The sequence below is a fragment of the Camelus bactrianus genome, chromosome 3, assembly GCF_048773025.1.
Source record: "Camelus bactrianus isolate YW-2024 breed Bactrian camel chromosome 3, ASM4877302v1, whole genome shotgun sequence".
In the NCBI taxonomy this organism is placed as follows: Eukaryota; Metazoa; Chordata; class Mammalia; order Artiodactyla; family Camelidae; genus Camelus; species Camelus bactrianus.
This window is the reverse complement of record NC_133541.1, coordinates 46,393,633-46,415,053: the sequence shown is the minus strand read 5'-3', so window position 1 is coordinate 46,415,053 and position 21,421 is coordinate 46,393,633. Positions and strand designations below refer to the sequence as shown.

Here is a 21,421-nt window from a genome sequence, read left to right as displayed (position 1 = left end):
AAAAAAAAAAAAAAGTAGAACTGTTCTAAATTAAAGGAGACTAAAGAGGTATGACAACTAAATGGAATAGATCATCTTTAATTGGATTTTGGATTAAAAAATACAACTTGAAAGAACTTTTGGAGGCATAACTGCAGAAATCTGATATGGACTGCATATCAGATAATATTGCAATCATGTTCAACCTAGGAGTATAATAATGACATAATGATGTTATGGCTATGAAGTGAAGGTACTTGTTCTCAGGAGATAAATGTTGGAGTATTTAGGGGTGAAATGTCTGAATGTCTGCAAATTACTCTCAAATGGTTCAGCAAAAAAAAAAAAAAAAACAACTTTTAATATGTATGTACACTAAAAGGGAAGGAGGCAGGAAGATAAAGCCAATGTGGTGAGTGTCAACTGATGAATCAAGGTGAACATGGGTGTTGTCTGTACTGTTCTAACTTTTTTGGTAGCTTTGGAATTTTTTAAGAAGGGGAAAGCGCAAGGGGAGAACATTCTAGGAACAGGAGACAAAAGGCCATGACACGAACATGCCAGAATGGTCAAGAAAAAGCAGAGCCCAAAGCATCCAGAATGAAATGCGTGAGAGGCAGCAGGAAGGCGGGTCATGGAAGATGGGAGGGCTCTGAGCAGAGCGACTTATACAAGACCATGCCAAGTACGCGACGGAGAATGAGCCCAGCAGGGCTGAAGGGCTGAACTGAAGCAGGGGATAAGCTAGGAGGCTGCTACCAAATCCAGGGATATGTCTTTCTGACTTAAGACTGAGCCAAGTTAGTATTTTACATAAACAGGAAAAGAAAAACAAGTCCAATACTGGTGCAGGAAAAGTAGATGTTCTCTCACTTTGGGGTATCCCCATACTGTTTTATTAGCTGGAGCCAGTAATAATTCACCTTGCATGCTGCCAGGGGGAATGTAGGAGAAAAGCCTAAGAACCCATGAAATTGAGCTCATCTCTCTTCACCTGGGATCATGAATACAGCTACCCTGTTTTCATAACTTCTCACCATTGTCATGTTCCATTAGAATACACAACATCCTGCTGATACAAAGGTCGGGCTTTGCAGCTCATTTTGAATGCTGGGTTTCCAAGAACAATATGAAGCTAATAATAATAAATAATAATAATAATAATAATAATAATAATAATAATAATAATAATAATAATAATAATAATAATAAAAAAAACCCCAGAATCCTCATGTTGGAACTTTTCACAAACGCTACCTAATTAATTCTTATAACACCTCCAAGAGGTATTATTATCCCCATGTTACTGCTGGAGAAACTTGAGAATTTCTTGTATTTTCTTTTTTTTTTTTAAATTCTGCATTGGTATCACTCCTCTGACTGAGACACCTCTGAGTTTCTTGTTGTATCATCATCTTTTGCTTTCAAAGAATATCACAACCTCATTCTCTTATCAACAGGGAGGGTGTTAATGGCTGTAGCCACATTTTAAGTGTAGGAAATCAGTTTTTCAAAATGGTGTGAAATGTCTTTTTCCTAGTCTCAAAGCAATGTAGTAACAAAATGGAACATAGGGCAAAACTCACCCCCATACACACACACACACACACACACACAAAGTAATTTTTTCATTTATCCCAAGATGATCTAGTAAGGGAGAGATAAATGCTAAGGTTCCATAGAATAATTTCAATATATTCTAAAACCAAAATTCAAAATTTGGTTAAATAAACAGGTCACAATATTTGGTCCAGAAAGACAATGTTGCAATGAACACTCATGAGTGATGAGGGCCAAATGAGTGTTTAATGGCGAGTGGTAAAAAGGAAGTGTCTAGGCTCCTTGTGCTTGGGGTGGGGTTCCTTCTACAGGCCTTTAGAAGCATGCCTTCTAATAGAGCTGACAGGGCCTGAGACCACCACACCAATGGGGAGACGCTGTCAGCACGGAGCAGAAGCAGGCCAGCCCCGGTGGAGGGAACTGGGCACAGACCGCTCGGGTTAGAGCAGTGGTAGCTCTCAGTGCCTTTGGGGCCCATGGCCTGGTTTCCAAATGAAATCAATTTAACCTTCAGTGTATCACTTAGGCTCTGTCTAAAATAAAACCTAAAAAAACCCAGAAAATAGGGCACCACAATTCAAAATATGCTCCCTGGTCCCATAACCACACTCCCAACAGAGGACTGAAAAATTGACTTGTACGGTGAACCAAACAGATGAGCTCCAGATGGTAACAAAAATCACCTCCCCTGTAAAGAGCATATTCGATCCGGAACGCAAAGTTAACTGGACTGCAAACTGAAGTGTGTTGAAGGAAAGTGTAGACAGTGCAGCTTGATGCCCTAGAATGACAGTGGGGGCTCCTCCTCTGGGGGCTTGAGTCTGAGCCAGATCAAGCCTCTTACTGGATGTTGGTAAGTGGGTAAAATTTGTTGTTCAAATTTGGAGGCTTTGAGAGTGAAAGGGGGCACTTTTAACAATCAGTCTGGGACAGGAGGCATGAACTGAACTGAACCTGGGCACACTGAGATGCATGGTCACGATGGAGAAGTTTGTTTCTCTGGACCTCAGTTTTCCCATCTGTAAAATGTGAAACTGTGTTTCTTGCCTAACGGGCACTGTGAGAACTACAGGAGTTAACATACGTAAAGCACTTAGGAGAGTGTAGGGCACATAGCAAAGTCTCAGTGAACGCTGGAAACCAAGCCACTGCACATGCAAATATTTAAGTCAATCATTTTAGCCTCCCACTCAACTCAGTAAGCCAAATAGCAAAGTTAGCATGAAAAAGTGAACACATAACAAAAAACTGAGAATCATCATAACAAAAACTAAGACCCCTGAAAGGCTCCCAGTGCCTGGTGATGTAGGCACCTACACCCGTGAGAATGAAGGCTCTGAACTGATATGATAAACTTACCTGACCTTACAAGACCTCATCCCCTAGGCTCAATAACTTCGTAACAGCTAAGTTTATCATATCAGTTCAGAAAATAATAAACTCTAGGGAAAAAACCCGAAAGAAAGTACCTAAACACCTTCTGTAGTAAGTTTACTATGCATCCTTCCCCATCACTGCACATGAGTCTACCCCCGTCCCCAATCCCCCACAGACACATCATCTCATTCTCCCTTCTCTGGATTCTTACAAGCAACAGAAGCCTCAAGAGGGTGGCACTGGCATAAGCCATGGGAAGGCCAAGAGAAGTGCTAAATGGTCAGTCCACACCTTCCCTGCCACCCCTCCAGAGGCACCTGAGACTGCCAACCTTCCCATCTCTGCCCAGCCCACACCCACAGGACCAACAAAGTGTTCATAACTGTGCCCATCCCTGCTTTGCAGAACCACTCCATGGAGCACCTGCACTAAACAGCTCTGGTTCTACACAACGATTCAGAAATAAAACTCGGGGATGCATAAGGCAGTTCATTAAACCATCCCATTCCCCAAAGCACTGGAACTGGTGTCTTTAGAGTATGAATAAATTGCCATGTGGTACCAGCTTCTTCAGATTCTTCTCAATAGCTTCCACCAAGTGAAGGGGGGAAAACAGAAAATGAAAAAGACAAGTGGTCCTGCTCATCCTACAAAGTAAATGAAATTAGATGGGCTTACCAGTTGGATGATTTTCCCCACACTTACAGGTGTCCCAGGAAAAGCAGACACAAAATCACAACACACCGCCATGTATTTAGTAAATGCTGATCACGTCTGCCCCTCACCATGGCAACAAGCAAAGTGAGGGGACTCAGGAAGCTGTGGGTGCCCAGCAACCTTTCCAGCAGCAACAGGACAAATGGGCCCACTCTTGGCAAAACTGGACAAGGTGACCATTGTCCCCAGTGTCCTCCTGTGCTGAAGTATCATCTGCCTGTCTGTCCTTCCTACTACCCTGAGGACCACCACAGGTCCCATTCTTGCTAACAGAAATTTATCTCATTCATTACCTGTAAGCTATTACTCTTATTCTTAGGCTGTGTGTGAGGTAGGTGAAGACCATGAAGGTCTGTGAAGTTCATGACTTGCCCCAGGTCACAAAGCTTGTATGCAGTGGGGGCAGTGGCCAAGACTCAGGCACCATGTTCCTAGTCTATCGGGGTCCCAAATTCAGTTCCTCCAGGGCCTGTCAGGTAATGTGAGTGAAGGCAGCCAGCCAGGCGGGGTCTGTGGTACACTGGAGAACAGGAGCCCTGTAGGAAAAGGGCAGCAGGGACCCAGCTCTAGGCTAGATCACAATCACATCAGGGAACACAGACTCACTGAAGGGCTTTGGTTTTTCAAAAGCAGCTCCCCAAAGTCCCCAGTAGCTTCAAAGCCCATTCAATGACAACAATTAACTGCTCTCATGATGTATCTGCTATACACCAAGCGCTGTTGCAGGTGCCAGGGAGATGGCAGTGGCAAAACAGACAGGCTTCCACCCCATGGTGCTTACAATCTAACTCCCTTCCCTTTAAACAGCTTATCCTCTTCCCTGTGTCATTGGCCATGACTTCTGCATCACCTTCTCCGCCCCTCACCATGGCCAGGCACAGTCTCAAACATGCTCTGAGGTTTACCTTTAACAATGTGGTTCAACTCTGTCCTTGAACCTCACTTTATTTATAATTAATGCCTGGTCAGTTTTTACATCTTGAAGGTTCTAATTTAATATTTATGGAAGAATCAAAATGCACCGCCCTCCCTCTTAAAGTGTCAGCACGGTTCTCGGAGCACACAGACCGTGGACGAGCGTGGCACGCTGTGAGCACAGGTAAAGACCCCTCAACAGGCTTGAGTTCCAGGGAACGGCACTCAGTCCATGAGGACGCATTTATGGAGCCTCTACCACGCGTGCCAGGCACTATCTGGGGCTCTGTGGTTACATCTGCGGAAAGTAATAGACAGAAATCAGTGTCCTTGAGGAATCTGTGGCACAATGGCAGTATTCCTCTCTGAAACTGGTACTCAAGCCCACCAGCAATGTGGCATGTGTGATTTCAGTCACAGCCAAAATGAAGGGGGGGGGGGTGGTTTGTGAGAGAGAAGAAAGAAGTGGAACAGCCAGTCCACTGATATCTCTTGTGTAGCTGACTGCGTGTCCACCACCTTGAGACTCCAGGAACCAAATGGGAAGGTGAATTAAAGGATTGGAAGAAGTAAACTATGAGTGCAGGGAGTGCTCTGATGGTTGCTATCCTCTCAGAAGTGGGGGCATGCAATGAAAATGCAAAAGAACATCGCTGTATCAACAGAAACATGGTCCCTGGGGAATGGCACCTAGCCTCCAGCTACTTACTGGTCCCTACTGAGGGCCAGGCATGCTCGGTGCCAAGAAAGATCCTGAGAATGTAAAACGAGGGAATCCCCTTTGGAATTCTGCTATCTAATAATCACAGGCCAGATTATGAGCTGGCCTGGGTCATATTCACATTTTTCATGAGGCACTGATGTCATCATTATATGAACAGCCACTAACGTGGAGTCAGTTTAATAAGTACTGGGGATTGTGGAAATTCTGAGTGGCTATGGTTGCCTCCAAATGGGGAAGTGGAAGGCATATATCAATTCTACTCAAGGTTTTTTAAAGTATTTTTCTATCACAGTGGGGTTGATAAACTGATGTTTGGCGCATTTTTTTTTTAAGCTCTTGGATAAATTTTGTATTTTGCCTTTCTCTCTCCAGCCTATTGTGAGACAAGAGAATCAGAATTTGGGGATGGAGAAGCCTTCAGGAATAACGTGGTCTAATTATCTGTTCCACATCTTTCCAGGTACATGGGAACTTGGCTTTCCTGAGAGATTTCCGGTGGCGTGAAACCAATGGCCTGATGAGGTGGCCCATTCTACAAGCAGAAGGCTTTCTTAGAAAATTCTTCCCCTCATACTGAGCCAAAACATGCCTTGCTGTGGCCTCCCTGCAGCACTGCAAGGTCTCATTCCTGAGACATACCCAACTGCATTTGTGTTTCTTTTAGCAGCTGAACTTCCCCAGAAGCTACAGATCTCTCATTTCAGGGCAGTCTTCAAGAAGTACTAACTCCCATCTCAGCACAGCCTGCCCCCAGGGCTTCCCTAAGAAAGGAACAGAATCTTCCACCACCATATTGAGAAACTGTGTGTCAGCACCTCAAAAGGTCACAGGCACCTGTTAATGTTCACCACCATCATTCTCCCCTGACCTTCAAACACCACTCATAAAAAAGGAACAAAGAAGAAATCTGATCCATCACAATCAATAGAAGAGAAAAACAAACAAACAAACAAACAAACAAACAAACTCTCTGCAGAGATGCAATAAATGCTTTTTTTGTATGGTAATAGCATGAACCTACTTGGAATCTCTACAGTTCACATGGGACCATCATCTGGGGGCACATTATTAGAGACACCCAATTCCAAGCTGCCAAATAGATCTCTCCACCTAAATCTCAGTGTGTTCAAGACCAAACTCATCCTCACTATAATTTCCCTCGCCCTCCAATTCTGCTCTCTTGGGTTCTGTTCAATTAACACTAGACATCTCAGTGTCCATCATCCATTCAAAACTATCTACTGGACACCTACTACGGGCACCTTTCTTTCATCAACTTTTGTGACAAAGATTGCTATTACCAAACTCATTTCCTCTGCTTCCTGGACACAAAGAAGCTGTACTCTCCAGCCTTCCTTGTCCTTGGGTGTAGTCGGAATACTGAATTTTAGGCAATGGGACATGAGTGGAAGTGATGCATCTGCCAGGGCACCCTCTCCCATGCTCTTTCTCTCTTCCACCAGCTGGAATGATGTCCCAGGGCAACCTTACAGGCTATGCGTTGAAGATCCCCCTGGGTCTCTAAATGACTGTGTGGAGTGGATCCTTTCCACACTCTCGGTCTGCGAGTGAGTGAGAAATACAGTACCATCATATCTGAGCCAACATATACTTGTTTGGTGGCTGATTTGTGAGCAGCACTGTAACCAGTACATCTTCCATTTCCAATTCATTCATTCCTCCATTCTTTCATAAACATTTCTCAAAGACTGACTATACTCCAGGCATTGGAGAGGCACTGGGGAAATAAAAATGACTAAAGGAGGTCACAGGTCTACCTAAACCAGACAATTAAAATCCAGTATAAATGATCTCATGGCGATGTGTATGTCTTAAGTTAGTCACAGTGGAAAGATCTGAGACTTCATTTTGAATCCTAGGCTGGTTAAGCTGCTTAAATACCTAAGTGTGTTAGCATCTTCATCCATAAACAGAAGCAATACTCCTTCCTGCCTAGTGTCAGGTGGATTAAATTGAATGAAACAGTGTATACAAAAGCATTCCGTCAACTATAAAGTACTTTGCAAATGTTAATTTAATTCACTGCAATTGTCCTAATCCAGGACCTGTTATTCGTGAAATATTGCACCAGCATCCTCATTAGAGTTTCTACCTAAAATTCTACCTATTCTTAATGAACAGATTAGTGAAGGTAACTTTTCTCAGTCTGAGCTTGGATTGGTCATTTCCTTATGCAAAAAAGTCTTCCAATACTGTGCAATGCTTACAAAATGAAAGTCAAACATCTTAGCTCAGTATTCAAGGCCCTACATAGCACAGTCCCAAATTAATTGTTTTGTTTTGTTTTCCAAATTAATTTTTAAGTCCGTATCAACCTCTGTGCAAGTCCAAGCTTTTCTTCTACTTCGCCCACACGATGTTCTAGCTAACACACCATTTCTACAATGTGCCACACTTTTTCACCTCCTTGCCTTGGTTTTTCTTTGTCTTGTTTTGTCCTTCACCACCATCTCTCCCCATTGAAACCTCCAAAATTTTTAAGGTCCAGCTCAAATATCACCAGCTCCCTAAAAATCTCTCTCCAAAAACACTTTTCAGAACCTCACCCGCCTCTGCACTACCACACAGCACTTAGTCTGAGTATTCTCCTCCACTATTGATAGATAGCACCTTCATTTTGAATAGCCTATTGTCTTTAGGAAGGAAAGAGAAAAGGAAATGTGAGCATTTAATAAAGGCACGTTACACTGAAGAAGAAAGTTCAGAAGGCATTCCAATTACTTGCGGCTGAATCACCAAAAATAGACAAATTACAAGAGCAATGGAATTCTCTCGATTGTCAGAAAACTATTTCTGTGCTTTAGGATCTATTATATTCAGGGGATGCCTTATAAAAGCTATTACATGGAACTTCCATGTTGAAAGTCACTTTTACAAGAAAAAGTATAATCCTATCAGCAGAAGAGTAGAACCAAAGTTCAAAGTCACTAATTCATTTCCCCAGTCAATTCTTCTTTGCAGATTTTAGTTCAGTCTTATTTTAGAAAAATGAGAGAAACACATTTGTTAAATTGTCCCACTGATACCACGTAAGCAGAAAGCTTCTATGTTAGTGTTTTTATGCAACTAGCCATGAGTGGCAAATTTTTCATTCATCTGCATATATAAAGTTAAAAGTATTCATTGATAAAAAATAATTTAAGTCACTCTTTCTGTCAACTGAGAGTTTGCTTCATTTTGTCCCTTAGGATTAACAAAGGGCGGAGAGAAGCTGGGGACTCTCTCCATATCAACGCCTCTACTCTAGATACTGAATTCATGAAAATCTTAATAGAACATACATACCACACGTACAATGCTAACAGTATTTTCTATCATCTATTCTTGTAACAAACTGGGCTAAAATGCAATTCGAGTTCCTTGAAGATATTTCTCTATAGAATAGAGAAGAATGAATTTCTATCAGCCTGTGAGTGAGAGGATAGGGTATGTAACTGGGAATTCTTAAAAAAGATTAAAAAGTACTACTCCTTTTAGACAATTTAAGTACTTTTTCCTGTAAATAACAGAATAGGAAATTACTTGTGGCCACAGATATGCTACTCTAACATATATTAGAAAATGCTTTCCAGAAACTGAAAGAAACTGTATCTATCATAAGCGATTGATCAAAACGCGTGGAATTCAGTGCAGACCATTTCCTGAGGAAAGCCATATGAAAAACAGTAATACACACACAGGAGTCCAGCAAACAACTAATCACTGGCCACTAGGTGAATTGAGTAAGATATGCTCTATGGCATAAGCACAGTACATTTTCTCAGCCTGATCAAGCACAACCAGCTTCCTCGCTGCATATGTTAACGCTAAGACAACAGTTAAGGAAAAACTGTTCACTGCGTAGTGCAGTCCAAAGCATTCACACAGTCGTGCTAGGATCTGAAGGCAAAGCAGCCCCGGGCAGGCACTGGAGCGCGCTTACCTCCAGAAGTGAAAAGCGAAGAGAGGACTACAGGGACTGCCTGGGCTGGATGGGGTTGGACTCAGGCTCCTTGGAGTGAGACTGAAAGTTAAAATAATGTCATTCCAAGTGGGAGAAATGATGGCAGTATAAACACTACAGCTCATTGAAAGGACTCTGTTCCCTCTAGGCCAGAACCATCACAGCTCGCTTATCAGGACCACTAGGTAATCATCTAATCACGTGCCCCTTTCTGGCTCTCAAACGGAGAACAAGCACAATGCTTCCTGCTGAAATTTACATTCTCAAAACCACTGCTGCCATTTTTATTTGTGCCTTTCCTTTGTCACAAAACAACTTGGCAGATATGTTCGACATGCGATGTTTGCAAAGAAAATCCACTGTTTTTTTTTTTTTTTTTAACATTGAGTATATTCTATTTCTGATTCAGAAGCAATGGTAAATCTATAGAAGAGCTATCAGACCACAGAAATGAAAATTGAAGTTAAATACTGCAGCTTTTTAAAAGCAAAGCCAACAAACATTTCCATAAAGGAAGATGCATTTTTAAGCACTTTGCAGTGAAAAGTAGCCAACATGTTCTCTAATTCTCAGGGGGCAATGGTAAAAAGTGTTCTTATGTTGATATTTGTAATAAGTAACTACAAAATTTCTCATATATGGCTATAAAGTATTTTCCTCTCCAAAGAGGTTTTTTCAAATTCATCTGTAACGGGCCATTATAATTTCTATTCTCACCAACCCATCCAAACCACCAAGGGTATTCACCAGCCAACTCTCAAATATTCAGCATGGGGTGATCTTACAGTCTCTTTAACTCCTTTACTTTTGGCTTCATGGCTCTTCTCTTTTAGGGAGGAAGTGAAACTTAAATTTATCAGATATCTTATAACAATTTTGCCAATAGATCTAATCTATCTAAGTATGAAGTTAATACTAGTCAATTCCCAATTATTTTCACCTGGCAAAATCAAAGTAAGAATTAGCTAGGTATTCTGGTACCAATTCTTAGGTTGAATTGAGTGCTGGAAACTCCTGCTACATTTTATTGAGTTTTTAAAAGAACATTCTTCTGCCTCTCCTTTGGACCATGACTCTACATTGTACCACATTTTCCTACCCAAGAGAAAGGTGTCATGGAACTGAGTTACATTTTGGCTAATTCAAGCTGGTTGTGCCCTTCACTGAACAGAGAAGTGGCAACAGTAACTAAAATCAGATTTGAGCATTTTAATGCCATCCTTTTTCCCCATTAGGTGGATAATTGAGACTTGGCTCTATTTGTTTTAAACCAAAATGTTACTGTTCAAAATGTTCCAATTGACTTAACAGAGTAACATTTTATATCTTCTAAAACCATTCTCTGGTCTGTTGCCAGTACTTGGTAAACTGACGGATTGTTTTCCTTATACATTCAGAGCACAGTCAAAAGCTGCTGCTTTTAAACATACTGGAGTCTAACTTAGCAGCTCATTGGAAAGCTCTCATGAACGTCCACAGATACAGCCATCATTTAATCTAAGTACAGTCTTACCTGTTCCTTCTGGTCCTAAAACAGGCATGCAAAGACACTGAAGCAACTCCACGCCTCCAAGCTGAGACACGTTAACATGTGTGCTATGAAGTGCCTATGAACCTAATTCTATATTAAATTGAAAAAAGGAGGAAAAAAATCCAATTTCTCAGAAATCAGAAAGCCAAGCATCGGCCATTTATATGTCAGAAATTTTTGGATTAATTAATAATCCATTCATTTCTAAAATACTTATATATTTAGTGTCTCACATCCAGGATTTCAATTTCTGAAACAGGAATCAGAAACTGCCTCATGTTATTCATAAATCAGATGGAAAATTCTGAATTGCATCTACAGAGTATAAAATACGCTAGTGTAATAGTCCATGCTGCAGTACCTATGAAATTAACTCTCCTGAAAGAAAAACAGCAATGTCTCATGAGAGAACATTCAAAGCTGTTCTGAGTAGTTGGTCTGTTATAAGGTTCCCCAAATAAATAAAATTACATATATTAAAACTGCTCTTAATAAAATCAATGATAAGACTTTCTATTTTAACAGTTCTCTGCAGTGGTAAGAAACTGAATTTACTCAGACTGCAGAATTAGCTTTCTCAAATGAATGTAAAATTAATTACCTACCTAAGAGTGGTTTTATTTTTCAAGGTGAACAAAACATTCAAAGTGAATTTCACGCTAACACTACAATGACATTGAAGGGTGGTCCTCTATTCTACTGTCTCAGACTCCTCAGGTAGAGGAGTGAGCTGTTTTTAGATGCACAGTAACATTTATCAGGGTAGAGGCCAGATCGAGGGGGTGTGGTCTGAGACCAAAACAAAATCCTGGGGAACCCCCTGTGCTGGGCTGACTCATATGTCCTACGTCATCGCTGGCAAAGTCATAAGATTTGTGGCATACCCCAGTCTCTGGAATTATACAGGGAACAATGGATACAACTGAGTCTGTATTTTAAAAAGTAACTTTGATGTATCTCCTGTTAATGTGGTCAAGATACCAAAAAAGAAAGAAAGCAGAGGTGTGATGTGAAATGATAAACGCCAAGTCCAAAGACAACAACCAGGGAGCAGCACAACCAGAAGCAGTGGCAAAAGCGAAGCGGGGGGTTAAAGCTGTCGTTCCTGGGCCTGGAACACAGCCACAGGCATCTGAGCTGTGTGTTTCCAGAATGTAAGAGGGAGGACAGCTAAGTAGAAAGATGAGTGCATGCCACCCAAATATTTCACACAGATGAGGAGGGCTGAACGTCAGGGTGGAGAGCGGGCAACACAGAAGGCAGTGGGTATGCACTCTTTGTATCTCTATTACATGAAAAGCCACATCTAGCAAGAAGGTTGTAGGAGCCCTCCAACTTTTTGCAGCTGAGCACCTGTTAGTAAAAATTCACTGTATAATTTTAAAGCAAGAACTGATTAGGAAAGTACTCAAATCACTTCACAAATGTACTTTTTTTTTTCTTTTCTTTCATCTATTAATTGAGAAAACAGTTTCCCTTGTATATGACGCATCTACAGGATTCAAAAGGAAGAGTTACTGCTTGGAACCAGGCACAGGTCTCACCTGCAGTCTCCTCCTGGAAGAAGTCCAGTATAAGATGACTGGGATTGCCCAGATTTCAACAAAAATGTAATTTTCTATCTGTATTGCAAGTTAGAAGGCAGACTTCTCTTTTTCTACAAGATTTCTATTTCACTGTTTATCATTTTAAGTGTGCCAGCACAGACTAACTCAGAGCTTCTGCATCTCTGACTACCAGATTTAAAATAAAAATTTGCTGACACTTCCTGCATCACAGATGTTCAACTTCTGCGCCACAAATTAGATGTGGGCATTTGACGTGGCTCCATCAAATCCCAGGGCAGTCAGATGCTTTAATGGGTTAAAAAGAGAGAGAGAGAGAGAAACACAGCAAAGCAAACACAGAGCTCAACTAGGTAAACACACTGCATGCGGTAGTTGGAGACTCTGCAGAGAGGATGCAAAATGTACCACAGTTCATTAATATTCGGTTGCACAGATAAAACATGGACCACATCTAATGAGTGTCACAGATAACCCTTCTCTTGCACTCTTCTCCACTGTAATGTCTTCTGTTGTTCAATGCAGACAGAGGCCCTTCTTTAGAAAAAGACGGCATGGGGATAAACAAACAGTAAGAGAGAGGGAGGAAAAGAGAGACACAGCACGGCCTGCTGATACATTCTTTCACAATGAGCTGTTAAGCTGTTTCCAGCACTGAGGTTTAGGAACTTTAAATATGCAGCAGTGCTTTTCCTCTGACTGCAATGCAAAAAGGCTGGGTCTGGGTTTCCACATTAGCCGAAACCAAATGCCATACATTTAAGGCAGGTTCCTTCCACCTCACACTGCAGTGCTCTGAGGCTGTCAGTACAAACAAATGCTAAATAGCTATTGGTGGCAGGGACGCGAGTGCCATGCAGAAAGCATTAAAATATTAAAGAGAGACAATACTTACTCCAAGGTCAGCCCCGGAATCTGCAGCCTTTCCCGCTGGGCTTTCATGGTTGTTATATGTCACCACACTCTATTGTAACCATGACACATAGTCCCTGCCAGCGTCCCGGCGATGACACAGAGCCGAAAAGGAACCTCTATAAAGGGCTGGACTAACAACCTCTCGAGGGGGAGGGGGATCCTGCAAGTTTGGGTCCTTCCACCTCTCGCCGGAACCCGGAGATGCCAGCCGCACTCCTCAGGTTAACGGCAGTGCACACTGCACTGATTTCGTTAAGGGAATGAGGCTTTCGGCTCTGCATATCAAGTAATTGGGTTTCTGATTTTTTTTTTTTTTGAAAGAAAGTCGCTCCACTCACAGACCCAGTTTTCACCTCAGTGAAATGAAAAGTCCTTTTCACCACGCAGACTGGAAAGAAAAATAACAGAGCAATGGCATCATACTTGTAAAAGAGTTGATCTCAGCAAACCTCAACTATTCCCCACCTCCCAGGGATGCTCCTGAGAAGAATTTGGCCACCCTGAGGAAGCTGAGCTTATCCTGTCCTTGGTGGAGTTAACAAAATTAGTCATGTTCCACAAGAAGGGCTCAGGGAATGGTACCCAATGAAAATAATTAGATTTTTTTTCTATATATGGCAATCATCAGAAAGAGGAATAAACTAACTGCCTTAATTGGGGGGAAGTTGAACTCTGTTGTGAGGCAGAGACTTGTGTGAACAGGCAGAACCCTGCAATGGGAAAATACCAACTGCAAGCACAAGAGGCAGGCGCTTGTATGTTTAAGCTGACTTTTAAGAACATCGCAGGGCTACATACTTCACATAAGTAAGCACACGTGAATAAGGAAGGAAAGGGAGAACATATATTCTGGAAGCCTGAGAGTTCATCCCGCATTTACTTAATGGACAGGTTTTCACAGTATTCATAACTTGGGACTAAGTATGCTTCCATTGTCACGGACAAAGAACGTATCTGACTCACTTCCTGTAATGCATTTTAAAATGTTTTAAAATCTGGCCACTGTTGGTTGGTTGAGAAGAAGTACTAGAACAGACCCACATTTTATTTTAGCAAGATTCTTCATTTTCAAGCGCTGCAAGGCTACATACACACAGCCAAGCTGCGGTGAAACAATTGTGTTCAAATGGTTACTTTTAAAAGGCCGTGAAGTCAAACTACACCTTTTCACAGATGACAAAGCTACGGGCGCACAGTTGGTGGTGGTGCTGGAATTAGATTCTGGTGTTTACTCCTGTCCCAGGGACCGTCACGTACAGGGATGAAGTGTGCAGTTGTTCTGGTTGCGCCCTACACTAGGATGCTGAAGTCCAGCCTGCTTCCCACTTCACCAAGCCTGTGCCAAGGCTCTGGGCTGCTTCTGTCCTATCTTTTTTCACTTTCACAACATCGCCCTCAGCTCTGCACTCATCTAGAGGGTCACCTATTTCTAAACCTACAAAGCTGCATGAGGGTGAGAGGAAATTCAGATGACCTTCCTGGAACCCCTCTCTGCAACCTGCCTGCCAACTTGCTCTGAGACATTTGTTAATGTTACTTCCCCTTTTGTGTGAGCTGACACAACTAACCAACCCTGCTCCTTTTTAGGGGCAATAAACCCACTCCCGCTGGGAATACAGTCATTGGTTAGTCCCCATAGGAAAGCAGACAGAAATGTAAACAAGGAACTGTAATTAGTATAAAAGCATAACAATAAGAAATAATAAAGATATAATGGAATACAGAGGAAGCAAGATCAACTTTGTTCCCCATCCTCCCCTCCCCCATGCAAATTAGCTCCTTTGCAATGCATACTATCCAGAATCGCCCCATTCTTTCCACCTGAACCACGTGATCCAAGATAGACTGTGTCTAGGCTAGATCACTGTAGTCTCCTGCTAACTAGGCCCTCTACTTCCTCCCTGCTACCCTCCTACCCTTTTTGGCCACATGAACTCTCAAAGAATCTGTTCCAAAATATATCACTCCTCTGTTCAAAATCCTCCAATAGTTTCCCCCTTACTCCAAGTAAAAGCCAAAAACCTAGCAAATTTGGCCAAAAAATGGGATAATTGAGCATCAGTAAGAGTGATAATGGCAACGTATTAAAATAGATGGGAATTTAAAGTCATGAGTTCAAGAAGATAAGGAAAGAGGGGGAAAGGAAGGAAACCAGCCAGCCAGCCAGGGCCACCTTTGAGGATGCCAGAAAACTACCCCATTCATTCTGAAAACTGGTAAAGGGAAAAAAAAAATCAAGCTCTTATCCTGATTTCTCTATGAATTCTACCTCATAGATGGGAAATGATTCTTTTCATGGAAGTATTCAAAGTAGTAAATAAAGAACGAATGACAAAATTAGATGATCACCATTTTTTCAAACCCAACACCAATCAGTAGATCTAGGCCATAAGCAACAAGGACTGCTGACATCACAGAGACAACCGGGCCCTGTATTATTCTTGATGCAAAGCATAGGAAGTGGTTTTACCAAAAAAGCCATATCACCTCTGGATACAACCAACCTCTACATCAAAATATCATCCTATAGTAGTGACAAAGGAACATGTTAATATCACAGAGACATGATCAGCAAAAGCTAGACTGTGAAAGCCAGAACAAATGATCTAGTTTCTTAAACATTTTCAAAGGAGGAGGGGGAAAAACGATGGAAAGGGAACCTAAACATTAAAAAAGACTTGAGACTTATCAACTAATCGCAACATATAAACCTTTTTTGGGGTCTTGGTGTCAAACACATAAGCATTCAGACAATAATCAGCATGACACACCACACACACGCGTGCGTACACACACGTACGTGCGTACACACACACGCGCGTACACACACACACGCGTACACACACACACACAGGGTATTTGTTAATGCTAATCAGCTGTTTTTAAGTATCAAGTTGGGATCAGGATCATTTTTAATTCCTTATCTTCTAGAGACACTCCCCAAAATATTCATAGATAAAATAAAATGTCTAGGCTTTTCTTCAGATTAATCTGGAGAGGGAGATTAAGACATAATATATATAAAAGAAAACTGCCCATGAGTTACTATTTATTAAACCCAGGTGATGGGTAGATGGGGGCTCATGGGAACTGCTCTGTCTAGTACATGTTTGAAATTTTCTGCAGTAGAAAACTGAAGAAGAGTTCTTACCATGCCCACAAAGCTCTGTGTGACAGGTACAGACCCACCTTCCTGGCCTCCCTGGCTTCCTCCCGGACAGCTCCCACCCTCACTCCTGGCAGTTCTTCTTGTACACAAAGCACATTCCTACCCTACGGCCTTGCACTTACTGCTCCCTCTGCCTGGAACTCCTTTCCCCTGAGACATCCAAATGTCTTGCCTATTGGAAATTGCAAGCTTTCTCCACACCTTGTGTTTCCTTCTCATCCAGAGGTATTTTTCTCCTCAGTACTGATCATCACTTGACATATTCTGTACTGATTTGCTGATTGTCTGTCTTCCCCTAAGAGAGGAGGCTCCAAGAAGGTAAGTGGGTCATGTGCATCTCCAGTGCCAAGAAGGGCCCACAGGTATTCAATACATGACTACTGAAAAATGAAATTCCCCTTCCTATATTGCTGAAACCACCAACCAAAGAGATTCACTCTCCTTTTTCTTATCATTAGAGATCCACACAGTGTTAGATAACTTAAGTGTCAGAACCGTGACCTCAGAGAGTGGCCTTCAAGAAACTGGAGAATCAGGCCATGTTCAGATACCCCATGAAGACCCAAAAAGACCCTGCCGGCTGGAAGGCACACAGCAAGGGCTAGCTGCACACACATCCGTGCACAGGAGAAGACTAAGGTTACTCTAATGTGCTATGTTTTGACGGCAGGTGCATAGGTGGGGGAGGACATTGGTTTAAACTACTTTGGAATGACTGAGAACACATGCACAGAGGCCAAAGTCAAGCAGCCTTCTATTCTTACAGGGAAGGAACACCAGTCATAGCAACGGTGTGAGATGGGCTTTGAACAAGCCCAGGGCATGGCTGGCTTAAGCCTGGGTCCTTTTGTGTATTCTCTAGGGCAGTACTTCTCAGCCAGGAGTGGTAGTGTCTGGGGACCTTTCTGGTTGGGAGGAGGGTGCTGCTGTGGGCATCTGGTGGGCAGAGGTCAGGGACGTTGCCGAACCCCCTGCAGTGCCCACGACTGCCTTCATGACAAAGAATCACCCAATCCCACATCAGGAGTCCTGCTCTAAGAACCCTGCTGTGAAGGCAAGCACTAATTTCTACAGGACCCTCAGCATCACTAACCAGCATGAAACATTCTGGTTCTGATTTCATCGCACTCAGGAAAAAAACAAAAGAGCAGTCTTATTGTTTGTTTTATCTTCCAATATCACCTCTCTCAGCAACATTACTAACCTAAGAGTAGGTCATGCTCCCGTCCTGTTTTCAGGGGGAATGGCTTTTGACAGCCAGAGCCCCAGAAGTGTCTAGAAATCACAGAGATCTAATTACCAGGGTCTCCATGCCACACATGAACAGCAACCTAGATACTGAAATCTGCAAAGCAAGACAACCCAGCTACAGTCAAACAAGCTCCTGGCGGCGCCGAGGCCCCAGCTGAAGGGACGTCTCACACATCCAGCCAGGTATGGGATCTGAGGCACAGGGCAGCTGAGACTTACACATAAGGGTTTGACTTCTTAGACGGAATTCAAGGGACAGACAGCAGGTCAGTCTGTATTTTTTCATTTTTTGTCTCTCCAGATTCAAGGCTTCCGCAAGAATGATACAAAACCCTAAGGCAAGAGTGAAAATGCACATCACTCTCCCTGGATATTCAATTATTTATATATTCTTAAAAGGTGGGCATGGTTGAAGAAAATGTCCAAAAAGGTGTGTGTGTGCTCCCTTTTAAAAGTCACATGACCCAAAAGTACTTAGACCACATTATTAGCATTTTCTCTCCCTCAGTAGCTGATATCACTCCTTTCAAAATGTTTTATTCAGCAGTCCCTGTTCTAGGTGTGAGAGGGAGAGCGAGCAGTAGATGAGACAGAAAGACTCGTCTATGGAGCCCAGTTAAGCCGGGGAAACAAAGGACACATAGATCACTTCTGATAAGGACAGGTACTGCGCAGGCACCGTCACAGGTGACACGATGATCAGTGACTTGGGGAGCAGACAGTGCTTTTAGATTAGGACCAGGAGGACTTGGTGATGCACAAGCTTCATTTGCAGGATGAAAAGGAGCCAGTTCATGAAGAGTCAGGAAAAGAGAATACAGGCAGAGGGAACAGCAATTGCAAAATCTCTGAAGCTGGGACAAGGTTGACTCATTTCATGGCCATAACGAAGGCCATGTGTCTGACGTGAAGTAATGTAACTACAAAATGCAAACTTTTTGAGCATTTATGTAATGCATGGTACTGGGGAGGGATGCAATGATGGAGCCTACGTAAGTTTGGTTCTTACGGATTTTATCATTTAGCAAAATAGGAGGAAGGACAGGATAAAAAGTTACAAGAGGGAATAGCTTTATCTTCTATATGCCATGAAGATAAAAAATCAGGTCTTGATTTTTGTGACACCTTTAATAATAAGCATTAAAATTTTAAGCAGGCCTTTTTGAAAAGCCAGTTAACGGCTTCTGAGGACTCTTCAAAGAGCAGGTAACATGAGGCCGTCCACATGTGTTCATTCATTGAAGGACATTGATCAAGTGCTTCCTCCAGGCAAGACACTGGAGAAGCAAGATGACTAAGATAGGATGCCTCCTAGAGGGGCATGACGAGTAAAGATCAGGGCAGAAGCATCTTCCACTCCTTCCCCCCTCCCTGTCTCCTGCCCTCTCCTGTTCTTCCCTCAAACACAGTAATACCCTTCTCAACAGAGAGGGCTCATCACCAGCATCTACAGAGTTTGCTAAAGACATTTTAAGACACATAAGGTATCAAATTAACCACCTGTACACCTTTTCTGAAGAAACTACTAGGGGATATGTTTCACCTTAACAATGAGGTAAGCCATTTAAGAGAAATGCATATGATCAAGGACAGGGCAGTGTAGGGAGAGACGTGAAGGGAATTACCAGGATGAGGGTAATGATGGTAAAAGGACACCCCAAGAAAACAGCCATGCAGCAGACCTCGAGAGCACACAGACCAGTCTGCAACAGAAAGGTGGAGGTGTCCATCAATGGATGAACAGATAAACCAGATATGATATATACATGAAGTGGAATGTTACTCAGCCTTAAAAGGGAAGAACATTTTGACATACACAGTAATATGGGTGAACCTTGAAGACATTATTCGAAGTGACACAAGCCAGCCACAAAAGGAAGTGTCTAACTCCACTTTTATGAGGTGCCTAGTATAGTCAAATTCCTAGAAACAGAAAGTGGAGTGATGGCTTGCCAGGGGCTGGGGGAGTGAGTGTGTAATGAGTCTGGGATTTCAGTTTGGAAAGATGAAAAGGTCCTGTGGAGGTAAGGTAGTGACAGTTGCACAACAGTGTGAAGGTACTTAATGCCACAGAACAGCATACTTAAAAACATGGTAACTTTTGTTATATATATTTCACAATTAAAAAAGAAAAGAAAAGAAAAAGTGTATCTATCCTATGACTCTACTTATCTGAAGTTCAAAATCAGGCCAAACCAACTGACACTATTAGAAGTCAGGAGAGTGGTGGTAGGGGTGGGACATTGTTGGGGTGGCACTGACAGGAGGTATAAAGGGGACTTCTGAAGCACAAATAATGTTGTTTCTTGACCCAAGTGCTGGTTATATAAATGTACACAAATGGGGAAAATTCCTCAAACTTGTGAATCTGGGGATTCCTCAAAAATCTCAAGCTGCATCTCTCACAAAAAGCATAGAATCTATTTTAGAGGTTTTACAGCTTTCTTACACACATCTCTTTTTTAAAAAGTTATTTATACTCAGCCTTATTCCATGCAGTATCTGAGGCAGTATGTAAGAATACACACACACACTACTCAATAACTTCTGGTTAAATTAACACATGAAGCAAAGTAAAAAGTAAAAGTCAATTAAATCAGAACCAAAGAAAACAGAAAATGGAACAAAAGGACAAATTCATGGGAAAATACGAACCCAAATATTCAGGAAACACAGAATGCTAAAGTAAAGGGGTAAATTTTACAGAGCTATCTGAGAGCAAAGTAATTAATCACTTGCCCAACATTATACAGCTATTAAGTGACTGAGCCAGGATTTTAAATCAGATTTTCTCACCCAAAATACTTTGTTCTTTTTACTAAAGTACAGTATATTTTTCCAGGTCACAAAATATAAACACTGAATTACTCTACAAAATGATTTCAGGAGCACTTTTCTAGGTAATATTTTCTACATATTTAATTCACACCAAAAACTGATTTTCAATAGCATTTTGGAAAACATATTGTGTAAAGCCAAATGCACTCTGGATACATAACCCAAAGAAAAGCTAGTAAACTCTTTTTGAGGGGCTGGTAAACTGTCAAAAATGGCCAATAAACAGAAATATTAGAGTAAATGACACAGGGCTTGTAAGAAGCTTCACAAACTACGAAGCACTTTCCCAGGGTGGTAACTGATGGAAGACCGCTTGTCTCCACGCTCGGCCCCACAGTTACTTCCTGTCTGGATAGATCATCATGGGTACAGGATACACAGCAGTGTCCTTGGTATCTTCTATTTTTGTTAAGTGCTTAATTACATGTGGCCTGACCCCTTATCAGCCCCACCATCTTCTTTCAGGAGCTCAGCCCACACACGCAGAGTTCCTCATTAGAGAAAAGCTCTCTTTACAGGTTACCCTCATGATGTCTGATTTTAAATTTTTTTTAAATTTTCTCATTGTGAATTTACACAACTAAGGCATTTTCCACAGCTGAAACTCTGTGAAGTTTTTATAAATAATAGATGCCAAACAGAGACCTAAAAGAGGTAATGTGAAGATGGACAAATGAAAGAAAAATCTTACTTTTTTAAATACGAGGAGGAGAATGGTAAATTTAAAACAATCAAAAGAAAGAAGGAAAAACTCAGATGATCACCAATGAATTTTAAACACAAAGGGCCATATGCAATAGTTAAGCGATTTTAGGGAAACGTCATCAACATTTGTGAACACAGGTTCTGAAACCTGGGCCAGACAATGTGATAAGAAGAGGCACAAAAGTTTTCATCATCACTAAAGATCTATGGT

The 21,421-nt window shown here is 41.9% G+C and overlaps 1 protein-coding gene across 11 annotated transcripts in view; it reads right to left on the bottom strand.

Annotated features, from left to right (window-relative positions):
- The window catches only part of MAST4 (microtubule associated serine/threonine kinase family member 4), a 514,312-nt gene that overhangs the window by 176,652 nt on the left and 316,239 nt on the right, over positions 1 to 21,421 (bottom strand). Inside the window, exons 1-2 of one of the 11 annotated variants that reach the window (XM_074359169.1) lie at positions 13,228 to 13,739; positions 9,216 to 9,296 (exon numbers count right to left, since the gene is read on the bottom strand). The exons of 8 other annotated variants lie outside the window; for them this stretch is intronic. In XM_074359169.1, the coding sequence (XP_074215270.1) occupies positions 9,216 to 9,296; positions 13,228 to 13,274 (128 nt within the window). In that variant the 5' untranslated portion in view covers positions 13,275 to 13,739. Of the gene's footprint in view, positions 1 to 9,215; positions 9,603 to 13,227; positions 13,740 to 21,421 lie in introns of those variants that run through there. 2 more of the 11 variants (XM_074359188.1, XM_074359165.1) reach the window with 2 other exon arrangements.